Here is a 17,314-nt window from a genome sequence, read left to right on the forward strand (position 1 = left end):
CAGACAACAGTGACAGGAAAGTTCTAGTGATGCCAGCCACTCCCCACCACACAGAGTCTGAGTCCCTGAGATGACCAGCAGCATTCCCTGATCATCCTACCTGCCAGGGCAGAGCCCGTTGCTCTAACTCCTTGCTGTCTTAGGCTTAACATGCAGCCTCTGGGCTCCTGTCCTGGGTCACGTTGGCAGGGGGGTGGGGAGGTGGGGAGGGCTCGCCTTCCCTTGGGCCCACTCCCCTGCATCTGCTCTCCCCAGACCTAACATGCGACCACCAGAGCCTGTTCCCACACAGGCCCTGAGAGCAGTGAGGCCCTGAAGAGCCCCTACTCGTACCCCCAGAATCCTCCAGGCTGTTTTGGGAGGCTCCAGACCCAATCTGCTGAAGTCAACAGAAACGGTTCCCACTCCTGCCTGGCTATGAGGGTCTGACTTGGGACACATCAAATGCTGCAGCAGAGAAAATGGAGCTGACTGCAGTGCGCAATCAAAAGTAGGAACAAATCAAGGTGCTAACTTTCACTGAAACCACAAAACCACAGCCTGCCACGCAGGACACCCGGCTGAACTGGGATTTGTCTTTCTAATGAGCAGAAAAAGACAGAAGGGGACATACGGAGAGAACAGACATGCAACAAGGCAGACAGTAGAATGTCAGCTGGAGAATCAGGTGGTGGGGGCGGTGAAGCAGACCCTTCCTCCAGGCCCTGTCCCAGCCTCACGAGGCGATTCAGGCAATCTCTCCAGTCACCACATTATTTACATGTGGCTAAAAAGATACATTTGCTAACTGCAAACTGTTTAAATTTACCACATTTCCTGTAAACCTGTTTTGGCTTTTCTTTGCTTTTAAAAAAATAAAGATTGCTCCGGACCCTCCTCCATTTCCACAGACCAACCCTCTGGCCTCACCCCACCTAAAGTCACACCCAGCACAGGGCCGTTTCCTGGTTCAGCATCCATCCCTCCCCTCTGCTCAGCCCCAGGGCAGGGTCCCAGATGCTGCTGAAGAGCAGCAGCCAGGAGAGTCCCACAGGCATCCTGGGCTTCAGCAACAGACCCTGTGTCCACAGGGTCCTGAGTGAGAACAAGGAATTCCCGTGGGGTACCAGTGGGACCATCCTCTACACCCTATTCTGAGTTTCTTGAGGCAAGAGAGCAAGCCAACTGTCTACCTGCAGCCCTTTGAAGACAGGAAAAGCACCTAACCTGGGACAGGGCCAGCTGGTCTTGCCAGCAATGATGAACACAGCCGCGCAGCCGGCCATTCCAGGCTTTCCAGGGCGATGGTGAGCCTGCGGGTTGTATCTGGCTGGTTTCAGAGACCCCATGACCACACCACAGCACTGCCCCACAGGGCCTGACAGCAGGATGCCACACGGCAGGACCCTTGCTGGCCCCATCACTGAACCCAACACACTTGCTCAACCCACCAGGACAGGCCCCTCAGTGCTGCATGCCACGTGGAGCACAGTCACTTCGTCACCACACGTCCACCCTGAGGGATCAGCAATGAAGCTCAGAGAGGCTGTGTAGCCACCCCTCCAAGGCCATGAACAGAGGAGTGGTGTGGTGGTCGTAGCATCCCCAATGCTTGAATGAGGAACTGATCCATTCCCAGAGTATACTGTTGGGTGGGGTTGGGACAGGAATCATGGCCTGAGAGGATGTCCTGGATGGCCTCACCCCTGAACTGGGGCACCTACAGTCCTATCCACACAGGTGGTGCTCAAGCAATTCCAGGGAAGGTGCTGGAATTCCACCACACAAGGGTGCAGGATCCATGAAAGAGCCTGAAAGGTTCACATCAGGGGAGTGAAACTGGAGGTCCAGGCCAGGAACTGAGCCGAGGCAGGGGAGCCGGACATGTGTTCTACGTTCAGCACAGGGAGTGCTGGGTCTATGTCAACTGCCCCGCAAAGCTCCCAACAAACATCTGCTCGTCAGATCCACACACGACCCCATGAAGTCAGTGCTGTGACTACCCCAGAGTCAAATGAGGAAACTGAGGCACTGACAGGCCTCAGTTGTGGTCCAGGATCTGCGTCCTTAGGCACCACTCACCACCCAGCCCGGCCCTGAGGGCCCCCAGCTCCCAACTATCACTACAGGCAATGGAGGTGGCTGTGCAGAGAGGCCGAAGGCAGGGAGTCCTGCAGGGCTGGTGCAGTGGAGGCCCTGAGCCTCATGTTCCCTTCTGTGGTGCACACCTAGGTCAGCGCATGTGTGTGAGTGCCAGACCCCATGCCTGCATGTGCAGGGCCCTGCAGGAAGGAGCCAGGAAGCCCTCTCTGCTCGAGGCGAGGGCTCCACAGTGGTGGTCAACACCTTCCAGCACAGCCAGGCTCCCAAACCTCTCTACTGCCCTCCCAGGATGACCACTGAGGCTGGGTGCTCACTGCCGAGAAATCGCTGACTAGATTTTCCTGTAGCCATTTTACCTGTTTTCAGCTCCCCTAAATGTCATTACTATGCAACACCATCAAAACCTCTAATTGCAGGGGCCGGCTTGTGGCTCACTCGGGAGAGTGCGGTGCTGATAACACCAAGGCCACGGGTTCGGAACCCATATAGGGATGGCCGGTTGGCTCACTGGGTGAGCGTGGTGCTGACAACACCAAGTCAAGGGTTAAGATCCCCTTACCGGTCATCTTTTAAAAAAAAGAAAAAAAAAAACAAAAAAAACCCCTCTAATTGCACCACAGTAAACCAACTACGGAGATAAAACTGTAAGTCAGCAAGAAGATCCCCAGTCTCCCCTCACGGGGCAAGGCTGCTTACTCCCTCCTAGCTTGGCCCACCCCCTTCATCCAGGCTGGCCAGCGCTCCTGGAACCATGTCAGGGCCTCTCCCCCAGAGCCCTTGTCGGGAGCACGAGGCTATCGGGCTACAGGAAGGCCTGGCCCTGCGGATGGGGCACTTGAGATCTCCCCTTCACTTCCTGCCCCATGTGATGACCACATCACCCCCAGGCAAGGTCAGGCCTGGAGCCCCCAAGGGTCCTATCAGGCAGGACAGGAAGCCGGCTCTCCAGCTGACCTGTCTCCCAGGGGCTCATGCAGAGGCTCATGTCTCCCTTACTCCAAGAGCTCAGGCCAAAAACTCAGCCTCTGCTTCTCACGCCCGTGTCAGGTCTGGATGCAAACTCCACAGCTCTCCCTGCAGTGGCCTCCAGGCCTGCTTGCGCCTGCCCGGGCCTAGGCGCAGCCGACCCTCTGCCCTGGCATCCACGTGGCTCACTCCCCAGCCTGCACAGGTCGGCTCAACTTCCCTAACCACCCTAATTAAAAAAGCAGCATTCAGCCCACTCCCTCCCCAGCACTCCTGGCCCTCCCTCCTCACCTGAACCTACTTGTTCACAAGCTGTGGTTGTCCCCACCCCGCCCACTGCACCCACCAAATCCAACCCAGCCCAGCCCAGGGTCTCTGTGCAGGCAGCACCCCAAGTGCCCACCCCACTGGGTCCCTCCGGCCACTTCAGACACCTGCAGCCAACTCAGAGGCCCCCATACTGGCCACTGCTGTCCATCTGCCCCAGGCCACAAGCTGGATGGGAGCTGACAATGGAGACCACTCCCGTGTAGCCCCCACCCCCCACCCTGGCGTGGGGACCCTAACTGCCCCTCCAGCTATGGCCCCTGTGTCTCTCCTGCCCAACACATCTGTCAACTTGACCGCCTGAATTTTTTCTCATGGCCCACCCCACACGAGCCTGAGGTCCTGTCCCCAGCAAGCCGAGCTGCCTGGAAGATGGCTGGCTGCACCCTGGCAAGGCGCGGCACCCGGAATTCGTAGGCCACCACAGGGCTGCCACCAGCATGACGACGTGAAGACCACAGACCTCCTTGGTGCTGGTCAAGGCTCCAAGTGACTGTTGTGTGGGCTGCCACATAAGAACCCAGGAGGCAGGAGGGGCTGCTGGGGTGGGGTGGAGGCTGGGCGCCAGGAGGCCCGGGTGTCACCAACTGACCCAGCTTGGCTTAAACATCCCTGCTTTACTGCCTGGGCAGAGTGCTTTGAACACCTGCTGTGTACCACCCTGGCCCTGTGGGGAGACCTTTGTGGAGCCCCCACTGTGTGACCAGCACTGTCACCTGCGGACAAAGCAGACCCCACCCTGTGGCGTGGACAGCTCACAGGCTTGAGGCAGACCTGGCGGGTGCGGCAGCACTGCCCAGGGAGAAGCCAGTGCCGCGAATAGGCGTGTGGACAGAGGGCCCATGTGAGGGCTGCATTAGGGGAAGAGGGGGCCCCTCACTACCTACCTGACCCACCCTCTGACCAAGCTCAACTAGATTCCACGGTCAACTGCCGGTCTCTGCTGTGCACTGTGGAGCCTAAGTGGTGTCTTCTTCCCTCCAGCTCCAATGTCTTGGAAGGCCAGGAGTCACACTCAGACAAGGCCTGCAGCCTTGCTCCTCCTCCAGCAGGGTTCCTCTGGGCTGCATGAGGACCCAGACCCAGATGCGGCAGGACAAGAGGAGATGGCCCTGGGGCAGCAGTGTGCCAGGAAGGAGGTAATGATGTCCCCAGGCCTCAGCCACCTGGGGGTCTGCTGTGGATTCTAAAAGACTCCTTGGGGACTGGTCGGCACCCACGCCAGCAGGTAGGACGAGGGGCAGGCAGCTAGCTGCCCCTGGTGTTTGTTCCCCAAGGAGTACAAGGACGTGTCACACCACTGCCCATCTGCCCTGGGCCACATGCTGGATGGGAGCAGCCAAGAGAGACCACCCCTGCCCAGCCCCCACCCACCACCCTTGTGCAGGGACTCTAACTGTCCCTCCAGCTCCTGGGCCTGCTGGGGATGTCACATGGGCTCACTCATGGTCAACGCTTTAAAGCAGACGTAGGCTCTACACATTCTGACCACATGATCTTTTTCACAATTAAAAAAAATAATAAACTAGGTCATTTAGATGTAGATGAAAACAACCTAAGGGAGCTCGGTGCTGGGAAACACCCATGCAGGTGACACTGTCTCAGAGGGTCAGGGGCGCAGGACAAAGCAATGCAAGCTGAAAAGGGGAGGAGGCCGTGGGCCTGGGGACTCCAGGACAGGGCCGTGACATCACGGCTGGGGGAGGCATCCAGAGCACTAGCCCCCTCACCTCAGCCTGAGCCGGTCCCTGGGGCTCAGGGCTGGGGAGCCCAAGGCACCTGAGCAGTTGCTGCTCAGCGGCCAAACATGGGCCCGGCCCACCTGAGCCTCTTCTGCAGCCCTGGGTGGCCCAGGGCAAGCCTGGTGCCATGGACATGGGATGTGGGAGGACCCTGGTGCAAGCCATGGTCCAGAGGTATTAGGGCGGGAAGAAGTATGTGAGGGCAGGCACCCGAGTGCCAAGCCTACCCACCTGGCTAGTCCAAGCTGGCCCCTGCCCTCTGTGCATCAGCCACCACCACCGGCCAGCATGGTCTGGACAAAGGACCCAGCAGGACACGGGACGCACCTGGGTGTGAGGGCTCATTCAGAGCAGGACTGCTGGGAGGAGACAGGGATGGCACAGAGGGACCCTCACCCTGGTGCTGGGTGGCTGGGAAGCAGTTGCACTTACCTCAGCACCCCTGCAGATGAGGAAATGGATTGTCAGCCATGTGGTGAGGAAGAAAAGGGAACTGGGACACCTGAGCTGGGGCAAAGGCAGGTGCAAAGGCCCTGAGGCAGATGTGCACAAGTGGAGGAGGGAGGCAGCATGGGCAGGGCTGGGCCACACGGGCTTGTGGGCCTGGGAAGGAAGGGGTTTTATTTCAGGATGACAGACACCCCTGGGGTCTGGCCCAGGCAGCAGATGAGATCTACGAAGCCAAGTTCATCCAGGAGAGCTGGTCTGTGTGTCTCTTGGAGAACAAAGTCTGTCTGACAAATCCCAGCTAGCTCTAGCAGGGGAAGCTGAGCCCTGAGGGTGATCTAGGCTGACACAGCCTTGGCACAGCCGGTCATCAAGGGGTGGATGTGGCCACTGTCCAGCCTCGTCCATGTCAGGGCCACCCCTCCTAGGCAATCACTGTAGGCTGCTTGGGCTCCTTCTCTGCCCAGTTCTCTGCCACAAGGTCCCTGGGGACAGGCAGGGGTAAGGGGCGAGTGAGTGTCTGGCTGAGGAACAACTGCAGTGGGAAAGGTCGGAGAGGTGATGGGGGTCCCATGAGGACCCTGAGCTATCAGCATCCACAGCCCCTGGATGGAGGACAGCCTGCAGGGAGGGTGCTGAGCTCCTCAGCAGCAACTAGCAGCAGGACGTGGCCAAACTCAGGGTGACAGAGGGACTGAGTAGGGAGAGGAGTCAGGATGAAGTACCCTCGACACAGAGCTGGGTTCCAGGGGCTGGTGTGCATACCATGGCAAAGGACAGGAGGGCGGGGAAGCCAGACACATGGGCCCATGCACAGATCTCACCCCACACCTGAGTTCTAATCTTGCTCTGCCATTCGCCAGCAGTGGAGACACTGCCTCAGTGTCCTCATCTGTAGGATGGGGACAGTGCAGCACCCACTGCAGGGGCCACCAGGAAGATGGATGAGCTAATGCACATGAAGCCCTAGGAGATGCCATGGACCGGCCCTGACCACCACATTCCCGTTTCCATATTCGAGCATTATGGTTACAACTGACTTTGCTTTTAAGCAAAAAAGCTATGGGTGATAGGGTTGGGCCCTCGAGCAGGGGCCATCCCATGGAGTCACACTCATGCCTCGGACAGCTGCAGGGCGGACACCAAGTTCTCATGAGAGAGAGCCTGGCCTTGGAGGGACTGGGTCAGTGCGTGTGGCTCCAAGTCTTGGGGCTGCGTCTGCCCCACTGAGCTGGCCGGGCCTGACGCAGCTGCTGCAGATAAGAAGCCAAGAGCTGGGTCACAGAGATGGGCATGGAGCCCACCCAGCCCTCCCTGATGCTGAGCAAAGCACTGGGGATTCCCAGTCAGCTCTCTCCACGCCCAGCTTCCCACAGAAATCAGACAGCTCCTGGTGATCTGAAAAACGCTGGTTAAACTACTTGGGCATAGAAGAGCGCTGGAACATTCTCCCCACTAACGTAGAACCACACACCCCGTGTGCCTGAGTCCTCAAAACCTTGATTTCATGCAGGTCTTGTAATACAGCTCCTGAAGGAGAAGGCACCTAAGATGTCCTTGGGGACCACCCACCATCCCAACCCCTCCTCCTGCTGTCTCTCCCATAACAGCCCCCAAACCTTCTCCAGATGACCCACTGCCTGCGGACTCAAATCCTGCCCCTGGCCAAGCTGCTACCCACTGTGTTTGCCCCCCTCAATGGGCTCCCACTGTGGCATGTGCCTGGGCTGGTCCCAGAACTCACCTGGCCTCCTCATTCTCCTCAGTGATCACCAGAGTCCAATGACAGCCCCTTTATGCTGTCCTGACACTGGTGACCGGGCTCCTGGGCATATCCCCCAGGGCTGCACAAGGCCTGGCACACAGCTGGCACTCAATGTTTGTAGAGCCAGGAAATGAAGGACAGGTCAGATCCCCTCCCTGTTGGCCAGTCTGTCACTTCCAAAGGTCAGCACCCCATGCCTGGGCCAGGCTTGCCCCTGGGGAGGGGTCTGTCCACACACCAGCAAGAGAGCCCACAGAGCAGAGGTCTGGGATGCCAGTAGGAGGCTGCCAAGGGCTGGATGGGGCCTACAACTCTAAATTTACCCAAGGAGGTGGGTCTGGCTGCCCAGGCTCTTGAAGGCCTCACGGAGGCTGCCACAGGGCTGTGTCCTGGCTGGGGAGGGAGGGGTGTAGGCGGTGACCCCAGGCCTGGGTGGTGTCACTGGCCTCTGTGCCCAGCCCCTGGTGGGGTGAGCACAGTGTGGGAGCTTTGGCCCTGTTGCTGACCGCTGCCCTTCAACCCTGTAAGAGGCTGGTGTCTTGGTTTCCCAACCAATCGCACAGGGTGGCCACTGTTGTTGTGACTCTGGGTGTCCCCAGCCCACAATGATGCCAACTCCGACAGTGAGGGTAGTTTTTCAAACTGGGACTTCCTTTCTCCAGAAAGGTGGTCATTGTCTGCCTGGAACTGCACACCCCATCCAGCTGCCAGCTCCCGTCCTTGCTCACACATGTCTACACAATGGGGGGCCTGGGCCCAGCTCTGCACAGTCCACTTGTGTGGTCCACCCCCAGGAAAAAGCACAGGTGATGATCCCATCACAGGGCCTCCCTGCTGACTGTGATGGGGAGGGGGTCACTCTGAGCAGTGCTGTCCACAATAGCCCTCAACACTCCCAGAACCTTCCAGAACACAGAGCACCCACCCAGCCCTGAAAGGCACCGACACCTTTTCCAGCTCCCAGGGATCCTAACATTCCGAGCTGAGAAGCAGACCCCAGACTTACAAGAGCCATGACCCCCACATCAGGGTAGGGGAGGTGGGGGGCGTGACCCAGGACGTGTCTGGACTGCGGGGCTGGCCCTCATCCCACCAGAGTCTCAGACAGCCCACCTCCCCATTTCTCTGGAGAGTCTTGCAGATCCATCAAGCGGGAACCCCACATGATACCCGGCCTGGGGCTATCTGTGGAAGAATGGCAGTGGAAGGGTGGGGCCACCACGCTCCCCTCCCTGAGCCGGATGGGAATGACCTGGGAAGATCTTCTCACCATAGCCTCCAAAGAGATGCAGGCTTGGCCTCCAGGGCTGTAGGCTGCCTTCTTCTTGGGGACCAAAGCAATTCTCAAGACCAGGGAGAAAGGCAGGGGGCAACTGTCAGCACCTCCAGAGGGCAGTAGGGATGGGGCTCGAGGTGCGAAGCCCCACGCAGGTGGCCAGAGGGCTGGGGGTCCTCATAAGCTGGGCACTTGCTGATCCCCACTGGAATGTCCTCACCAACGTCACATCCTCTGTATTTCCTCCCCAGCCATGAATGCCCAGTCCCTGGTCACAGCCCTCAGGACCCCCAAGCCATGGTGTGACTCAGACTCCATGAGTGCATGGCACTGAGCATGCAGTGTGAAAGGGGCCCTGAGCCTGCCAGAGGTAGCTGTGGGGTGCTGAACAGAGGTGGGTGGCCCTAGCCCAGCTCACCCTGACCTCTCCAGGTTCCCAGAGACAAAACTGATAACTTCCCAGAGAAACGAGAAGGCCCTGAAGGCAGGAGGAAGAGGGGCAGGTCAGCGACGGCCCCCTATCTGGTGCCACATGACCTTCTTGGACATTACATGCTCCTGGGTGCTGAGGGCCAAGGGAGGAGCCTCAGGCCCTTGGGGTATCTGGGGGAGGAGCACACTCAGGCACGCGCGCGCACACACACACACACACACACACGAACACACACACACAAACACACATAACAAACCCTGGCCCTTCCTTGGGGACCTGGAGCTGCCTATATGCTGTCCCTGGTTTAGGGACATATGGCTGTGTCATGGCCACGTGTGGGGAGTCAGGGCTGGACCTCAGGTCATGGGGAAGTGGTCGGATCCCCAGGCCAGGGCTGCCCCTGCAGGTGGCAGGGTGCCCTGCATCCCTCCCGGCCAGTCTTGGGGCTCGGGTCCTGGCAGGGGTGACCCACTCAGCTCATCTTGGCAGGGGGCCTGGAGGCAATGAGAGGTGATTGAGTCCTGTGAACTCCTAAAATATGCAGGAGCTTAGGCCAGAGGAGGTCCCAACGGGGTCTGGTTAGAAGGGGTACAGAGGGTGAGCCCAGCCTAGGTCAGGGTGGTCACAGCACCAGGTGGTCCCTAGAGGGACGTGGATGGTCTGGGCTCCTCCTGACTCAGCCGCCAGGCTAGATCCACCTCAGGGCCTTTCCCGCGCCTGGGAGGTTGTCAGCCAGATGCGTCCCTTCTCGTGCTCTTGGGTCTAGCTTGCAGGTCCCCCTCCACAGAGGGACCTCCTGACCCCCACAGTCCAGCCAGGCCCACCCCAGGACTGTCAGCCATGCTCTCCCCAACTCGCGAGTCAGCTCCTTCCTGGCCAGGTGGTCCCCTCGTCTTCTTCCTCATTACCTGTGTCCCCACCCCAAATCATGCTAACGGAGCTGGAATACCAGAGGAAGTAGACGATTCTTATGCCATTTCCAGTGTTCCAGAGTACAAAAACAGACAGAAAAGTTCCCAATCCAAATGTAGCTGAACCTGCAACAACAAGACAACCACAGCCTAATTTTACTAGGAGTTCAGTCGCAAAAATCTCAGCTATCCACAAAGCCACTTGAAATGAAACCCCACCAACACAGCCAGTCAGGGCCCACTCCCAGGATTCAGGACAGTCCTGCAGTGCACAGTATGGACCTCACCAGCCCAGGGAGAAACACAGTCTCTATGGGCAAGGCCCCATCCACCTCTGGTGCTGCACCAGAAAAAGGAAAAGCCTCCCTGCTCAGAGAAGGAGGGATACAGACACAGACAGCACTGTCAAACACACGCTTTGGAAGTGCTAACAAATGCGATAAGACATGAAAAGAAACTGGCAGCAAGAAAAGCAGCAACATCCTGGTTACTTGCAGATGCCACTTCAGCCAAGAAGAAACCCCACAAAAAGCCCTAAGGGAAACGTCAGCAGTGTTGAGGAGTGCAGCAAACACAAACTGTGACAACCAATTACAAAACAACGCTTTTACTCTGAGGGACAAAAACATAAAACAGTGCAAGCAACCGAAACAGGAGACTCCTAGCAGGGAACAGCCCCCCCCCCCCCGCCCCGCACCACCTCCCTGAAGTGGAACTGGCTTGCTACTCATCAAAAGCTTTCGAAAGGCTACAGGCAGACTCAGCACTTCCAGTTCCAGGTGTTTCTGGTGTTTCTCTCAAGGAAACAACCACACGTGTGCAGGAGGTTTGGGTCTGAGTTCTCAGTGGGCGGGGGTGGGGGGGGGATCAAAATGGACACCTCCTGAGTCTCCTGGAGGGGCAAAGACAACCCAAATCAGGGACGAGCTCTGGGGACAAGAGCTGAAAAGAAATAACTCAGTGGGTCAGAGGGGCCCAGCAGCAGGGCTCCTTACTGCAGGATTTCTGAGTGAGTCACTGGGATGCTTGGGGAAAACCTTCCAGGAGGAGGGCAGAGCCCAGGTACAGAGTATGACATATATACAGTGATATGTGGGATCCACAGGGAGGCGGGGTGGCCACAGTAAGGCCTCAGAAGGATCCCAAGAAGCTGGAGGGGCAGGGACGAGGAGGGAGGAGAAAGGGTGACCATTCTGCTGAAGCAGCTCAGACCGCAAAGCCTCCAAACCACAGGGTGGGGGGCTGCAAGGGGCAGGAGGACAGATGAAGGCCCCTAGCCCACAACTTCTGGGAGGAACTGAGGTCAACACAGCCTCTCAGCAGCCCAACACCGTCCTAGAGCAGGTTCCAAGCTCAGCTCTGCACCCTGTCTGGTGACTGTTGGTGAAGCACTTCTCCTCTCTGGGCCTCAGTTTCCCCATCTGAAGACCAGGAGGCAACCATGCAGAGGTGCTCTGGGCCAGAGGTTCAGACACTCTTGTGGTGAATGACCTCCTTGCCCCAGGCTCTCCTCACTGAGCCCAATCGTCTGCACGGCCTTAGCCCCCATCCCTGTCTAAGGAATGGGCATGGGCAGATGGGCCCCTAGCACAAACTTGGCCCCCAGAGGCAGGACCAACAATGTGGGCTTCAGTGGCCCCTGGAGGTCAAGTGATACTGCTAGGCCCCTGCATGCAGCGCCCAGCAGGGCTACATCCCAGCTCCCCATGCAGCTGGGCCACACTCCCAGCCCTGAGCAGCAGTGAGCCAGCCTTGACCCTTGTGCCCTTGCCCCTGGGGACCCTGAACAATATTATGAAGTCCCCCACCTGGGTTGCAGAGAGACCACCCACCTGAACCTTTGGGACGTGGCCCAGGGTGGGGTAGGTCCTGGGCAACCCACCACATCCCCATGTCCCCCACCATGGGGCTGTGCCCTGAGAACTTGCTACCCTCCCCTTAGCTACAACCGCAGAATCCAGGCTCACGCCCCCAGCCTGAGAGGCTTCTGTCTGCAGCTGAGACGAGCTTAGTAATTTTCAGCAAAAATCACTGCTCACCCCTGGACAGCCCTGGACAGCCCTGGAAGGCTGGAAGCGGGGGTGGGGGTAGGGGCACACATGGTCACTAGCCTATGGATGTGAGGAGGCTGGCACTGGGCTTCTAAAGCACTACTCTGACTGTGCATAGTGGGTCCAGGGGGTTTTAGGTACATGATATCTGTGGATTATCAGTCATATGGGCTGACCAGAGAATACGGAAACACAGGAACTGAAGAAAGGAAGTCGCTGGTCACAGCTCGTGTTTCAGGAGTTTTCCTTTCCGTCCTCATTCCCAGCACGCACAAGTACAGATATGAAGAGCAATCCTCCCTTCTGAGTAGACTGTATGTCTGTATTTGGTTATATCTCCAACACGAAGCTCTAGAAAGACCAGAAACCAGTGAATGCAGTTCCTGTAGGAGGTTGAGGTTGAAGCCGAAACTTTCCAACATACACCTTTTTATAGAGCTTGATTTTTGAACCAGGTGAAATGGAATTGCTGTTTTAAAAAAGCAAATTAACAAAAAGTCACACAGATGCCAAACCAGAATAACAGACATGCACACAGGTGCTGGCCACTTCCCCGCTGCAAGGATCACAGCGCCAATGCCAAGTGGAGTGCTGGAGGTCGCAGGGGCAGCACATGGGAACAGAAGGTGGTTTGTGGCCTACAGGGGCTCTGCCTGCAGCTTCTGACCTATCTCTCAAGAGACACAGGGACCGGCACAACCTGTTCTGTGGCCTGAGGTCAGGCAAAATAGGTCTTTGCCACAGGGAAGAGGGGCCTAACATAGCCCTGGACACTCCTCCTGGCCCCGCACACAGGGGAACTGGCCTTCAGGGAAGGACCCTGGGCATCCAGAGAACAGTGGCACCACTGGGGTGGGGGGCTTCCCATCACCTCTGGTCAGTTCAATCAGGAGACAGAGTTGTCACAGGAAACAAGAGGGTTGCATCCCTGGTCAGAGTAACAGCAGAGGAACGAGACCCGCAGGGCTTCCTTGGATCCCGTCTTCCCCAAACCACAAGACCCCACTCACACCCCCAGCCCGCATTAGAGAGAGAAACAGAAAGTCAAAAGGGACCAGGCTCAGGTCTGCAGACCCCTGCCCAGCCCTGCCTCTCCGCACATACTTGGCTCCACCACAGGGATCCAGTCTGAGTCTGTGGTTGATCATTAACTGCCAGTGGAGATGACTCTGTCCCCAGGGCTGAGGACATGCCCTGAGCCAGGCCAGAATCCTGGCCCCTCCTCAGCCAACAGCCACTACTGCTAACATTTAGGTAGTTCCTACCGTGCCTGCAGCGCACACAGAGGCACAGGCGGGTGATCTTCAGCCACCCCATGACAGGGGATGTTCCTCCTCTGCAGAGGCAGACACAGGTATACAGAAGGGGGTGTGGGACCTGCCCAAGACACAGGGGAGGAGGGCACGGGGCCTGCCCATGGCACAGAGAGGGGTCATGAACTTGCCTGGGGCACAGAGTGGGTGGGGGGCCTATTTGGGCAGGTGTGGGGGGGGTGCAGACAAAGGTAATGGGACACGCTTCTGTGCGCAGGCTACACCTCCTGAGCAAGTCCACACCTGCTGTTTGGTTGTTTATGCTCATGTTGTGCCTGGCAGGGGTTATGTGGCCTCTGGGGTTATGTGGGCTTCTCTGACACTTAAATGTCACCCCTAGAGGGCAAGGGCTTGCTGTCGCCCCAAAACCTGGGGGTAAACTGATGGCAAGTAAAGGCTCCATCTTTGGCTGGAGTCCTGGAGACCCTGGGCACACACCCCAATCCTGGGCAGGCTGGGACAATTGACTCCCTTTGCTGCATGCTCAACACCAGTTAGACATACTGTGCCTCAGTGTCCCCATCTGTGGAGTGGGGGCAACCAGCCTCCCTGGTGGGTCATCTGAGAAGAAAACAAATTAATATCTATACAGAGCAGCTCAGATTAGTGCCTGGTAGAGTGAATGTTCACTGAACCGGTCATTTTTATCAATGTTGATTACAAGTTATCTGAACTTTGAGGAAAAACCACTACACCTCAGCAAGAAATGAGGCCAATGAAGATACACTTCTAGGCCGTTCTAGGTTATGACTTGTCCAGAAGTCCCGTACTTTCCAAGGCCCTAAGGATGCCCTGGTTACGTGAATGGCAAGCAGAAGCAGGCTAGTCTCGCTATGACCTGGTGGGGCTGGTCTGAGCCCACACAAGTCCCCAAAACCCACTGCCTGCGGCCTAGGGAGGTGGTGACCCTGATGGAGGAGGTAGACAGCCAGACAGCTGAGGGCAGAGCACTGGGACCCAGCAGGGCTCGGTGCGCTGTGACTTTAGGCATGAGACCAGGCTTCCTGAAACTCTGCTTCTCTCCTCGCTCATTTACTCCACAAACATATGTGGGGTACTTTCCACAAGCCGAGCTCTGTTCTGGGCACTGGGGCCCCACAGGAGACCGGAGACAGACATGATGCCCACTCTTTTCCAGCTTCCAAGTTCTCGTGGGGAGAGGACGAAACCAGAGGGCAAGTAAGTCACAAGACAGCTTCACGTAGTGCAAGGACAGGAAGGAAGGTGGGGGACAGACAGCTGGGTGGGAAGGGATGTCACTTCAGACAAGGGCCAGGGACAACTGTGTGGAGACATGCAGGCACCAAACGCTGGCCAGTCAGAGAACAATAGGTATGGAGGCTGTGAGGCAGAACCCAGAGGGCTGACATGTTGGGATGGAAAGGGGAGGAGGCTGACAGGTGTGCAGGGCCTTTGAGGCCACATTTAGGGTTTTTATTTTTTGCCCTCCTGGCAGAGGACACAGGAAGCAAGGCAGGCAGGGCAGTTACAGATCTGGAATCAGTCTTGCACGCTGCAGTGTAGGAGCTTGGTGCAGGGCCAGGCTTGTAGAAAGTGCTCACTAAGTGCACGTGTCATTATTATCAACAAGAAGCCAAAAAAACTGCTGTGGAGCCATCCCTTCCGAGTACAGAGCCACGGCATAGGCCAGCACTGGAGATAGTCTTCCAGCCCCCACACCAAAGCATCTTGATGAGGACCCCTCAGACCAGAAGCCACCTCGGGCCCCCAGGTGGGCACAGCAGAGTATCTGCAGGCTGTGTGGTGAACACAAGCTAAGGGGATCTGTGTCCTGTGCTCATAGGTGCCCCACCACTCTCCACCCATCTGCTCACATAGAAAGCAGCATGCCTGTTCCAGGGCTACCTCTGCTGGCCACCGGCACCTGACCCTGAGGTTCTCTCCAAGCCCTCACAGACCCCAGAGTTGGAATGTGGACTTGGAAAGAACTCACTTCAAAGACCTGCAGGAGGCATCTTCCCTTACCCCAAATTCAGCATCTGAGACTTGGGGATCCCAGCCCACAGGCTCCTGAGTCCTTGAAAAAAGAGAGGTGCCAGCAACAGTGATCCCTGGGACTCAAAGTAAGTGCTGATGGGGCACACCTCGCTGGAATTGTCTCCACTTCGGGAGGGCAAAGGAGCTGGCTGAGGCTCCCAGGACACCCATGCCAGTTCTAGGGAGACAGCAGCGCCCCACCCAACCCACTTGCTAACTCTGACAATATTTCATTTCCTTCTCTGCTCACCTGGATTTGGGCAAGAAAGGTATTTGCTCAGCAAATATCGTCCTTTATATATCAGCCAGACAAGCAATATTTTTTGCCAGCCTACTAACCATGCAGCAAACGGTGGTCACCAAGACCCTCCCTCTGCTCCACTGAGCAAAACCGTCAAGGGGGAGAGGGGAACAGAAAAAAACCCCAAGTATCCACTTTATCATCGCCTCCATGAAGTCCAGCACTGCCCAGCTCCCTAGTACACTCTGAACCAATGATGTTTTGGCAACAGAAACACAAGTGAAAAAAGGCCGATTGTGTTGTCAGACAACCTCCGGTTTAGACGGTGTCATTTAGATATTTTCCCCCCGCAGCTCACAGCACCTCTAAACCCACCCGACGCTTCTGGCTCTCCCAGATGCGACCGTCGAGGCCCACAGTGGGCGCCCACGGTCCCCGGAGAAGGGGGCCTGGGTGAAGGTGGGCTTCCCCTCGCGGCGGCCCGCGTGTCCGGGGTACGGGGACGACGCCCGCCGCGGCGGGGGTCGCCTCGGGCCCCGCGCTCGCCACCCACCTCCAGGGCCTCCAGGGTGCTGAAGCTGGCGATGGCGAAGCCGTCGATGACCTCCTCCTCCTGTGAGCTGGACTCGCGGCGGCGGCGGCGCGGGGGACGCGCGGCGCGGGGCGCGGGGGCGGCGCCTCTTGGGGGCGCGCCGCGGAGGACCGCGTTCTCCTTGCCGGGGCTGGGCTCCGGTTCGTCGCCCGACGACGCGCTCTGGGCGCGGGCGTCGCGGACGGCCTCCCGGCGCCGGCCGCGGTCCCGCTGCGCGCGCGAGCGCCGGCTCGGGCGGACCTTGGCCTCCATGGCGCGGCGTGCGCCCCGTCGGGCCGGTGACCTTGACCCGGCGCTGCTACGCGGCGCCGCCGGTCTGCGGGAGCGCCGCGCGAGCTGGGGGCCTGGGCGGCGGCGGGCGGAGGGCCGGGCCGGGCATGCCGCGCGCGGGGGCGGCTCAGCCCCGGGCCCGGCGCGGCCTGGGACCCCCGGCGCGGGCGGATGGGCGCATCGGCGGGGCGGGCCCGGCGCTCAGCGGCCCTTCGCCGCCCCTCCGGGGGAGCGGCCCATGCGCGCGGCGGGCGATCGTCCGGGAGGCAGGCGGTGGGCGCGGGGAGGGCGCGGGGAGCGCGCGGACGGCCGTGCTCCGGGCGCCGGGCTCGTGAGGCGGCGGCGGCGACGTCTGCGCCCGAGCGGATAACAACTGACGTACTTCCGCCCGGCCGCGGCCGCCAGAGGAAGTGGGCGCTACAGCGGGAGCCCTGCGGCCCCGCCCCGCCCGCTCACCCAGGCTCCGCCCCCTCCTCGCCCCCATGGTCTGCTCCGCCCGGTCCCGCCCCCTCCGCTCATCCAGGCCTCGCCCCATCCGCACTTCGTTCTGCTAAACCCCACTCCCGGTCAGGCCCCGCCCCAGCCCCGCCCCGCCTGCGAAATGCCCGGCCCCACAGACCCAGGCCCCGGCCCCGCTGGCCGTGCCCCCTGAAATTCCGAAGTCCCCCCGAGAGTTCGCTGTTGTCCTTTCAGCCCCTTCGCGTAGGGAGCTGGAAGACCGCGTTCCTTCAGCCCCTCGGCGGGCGCCTGCGGACAGGCACCTTCCACGTGCGCGGTGTGGGGGCGGGAGCACCGCCCTTCTCCGGGGTGCGGGGGTTTGTGCGCCCGCCCAGGTCGCGGCCTGCTTCCAGAAGAATCTTTATGCGAGAGCACAGGAGCAGAAGAGTGGGGGCATGTCCC

General features: G+C 59.0%; 1 protein-coding gene across 14 annotated transcripts in view; it reads right to left on the bottom strand.

Annotated features, from left to right (window-relative positions):
* The window catches only part of FBRSL1 (fibrosin like 1), a 92,855-nt gene extending 76,370 nt beyond the window's left edge, over positions 1-16,485 (bottom strand). For all 14 annotated transcript variants that reach the window (XR_010022441.1, XM_063084788.1, XM_063084780.1 and 11 more), the window contains exon 1: positions 16,106-16,485. Coding sequence is in view for 13 of the 14 variants with exons in the window: in XM_063084788.1 (XP_062940858.1) it covers positions 16,106-16,396 (291 nt within the window). In the remaining variant the exon portion in view is untranslated. The remainder of the gene's footprint in view (positions 1-16,105) is intronic.
* Between the last annotated feature and the right edge of the window lie 829 nt (positions 16,486-17,314).

This window comes from Cynocephalus volans, chromosome 2 (genome assembly GCF_027409185.1).
Source record: "Cynocephalus volans isolate mCynVol1 chromosome 2, mCynVol1.pri, whole genome shotgun sequence".
NCBI classification, from domain to species: domain Eukaryota; kingdom Metazoa; phylum Chordata; class Mammalia; order Dermoptera; family Cynocephalidae; genus Cynocephalus; species Cynocephalus volans.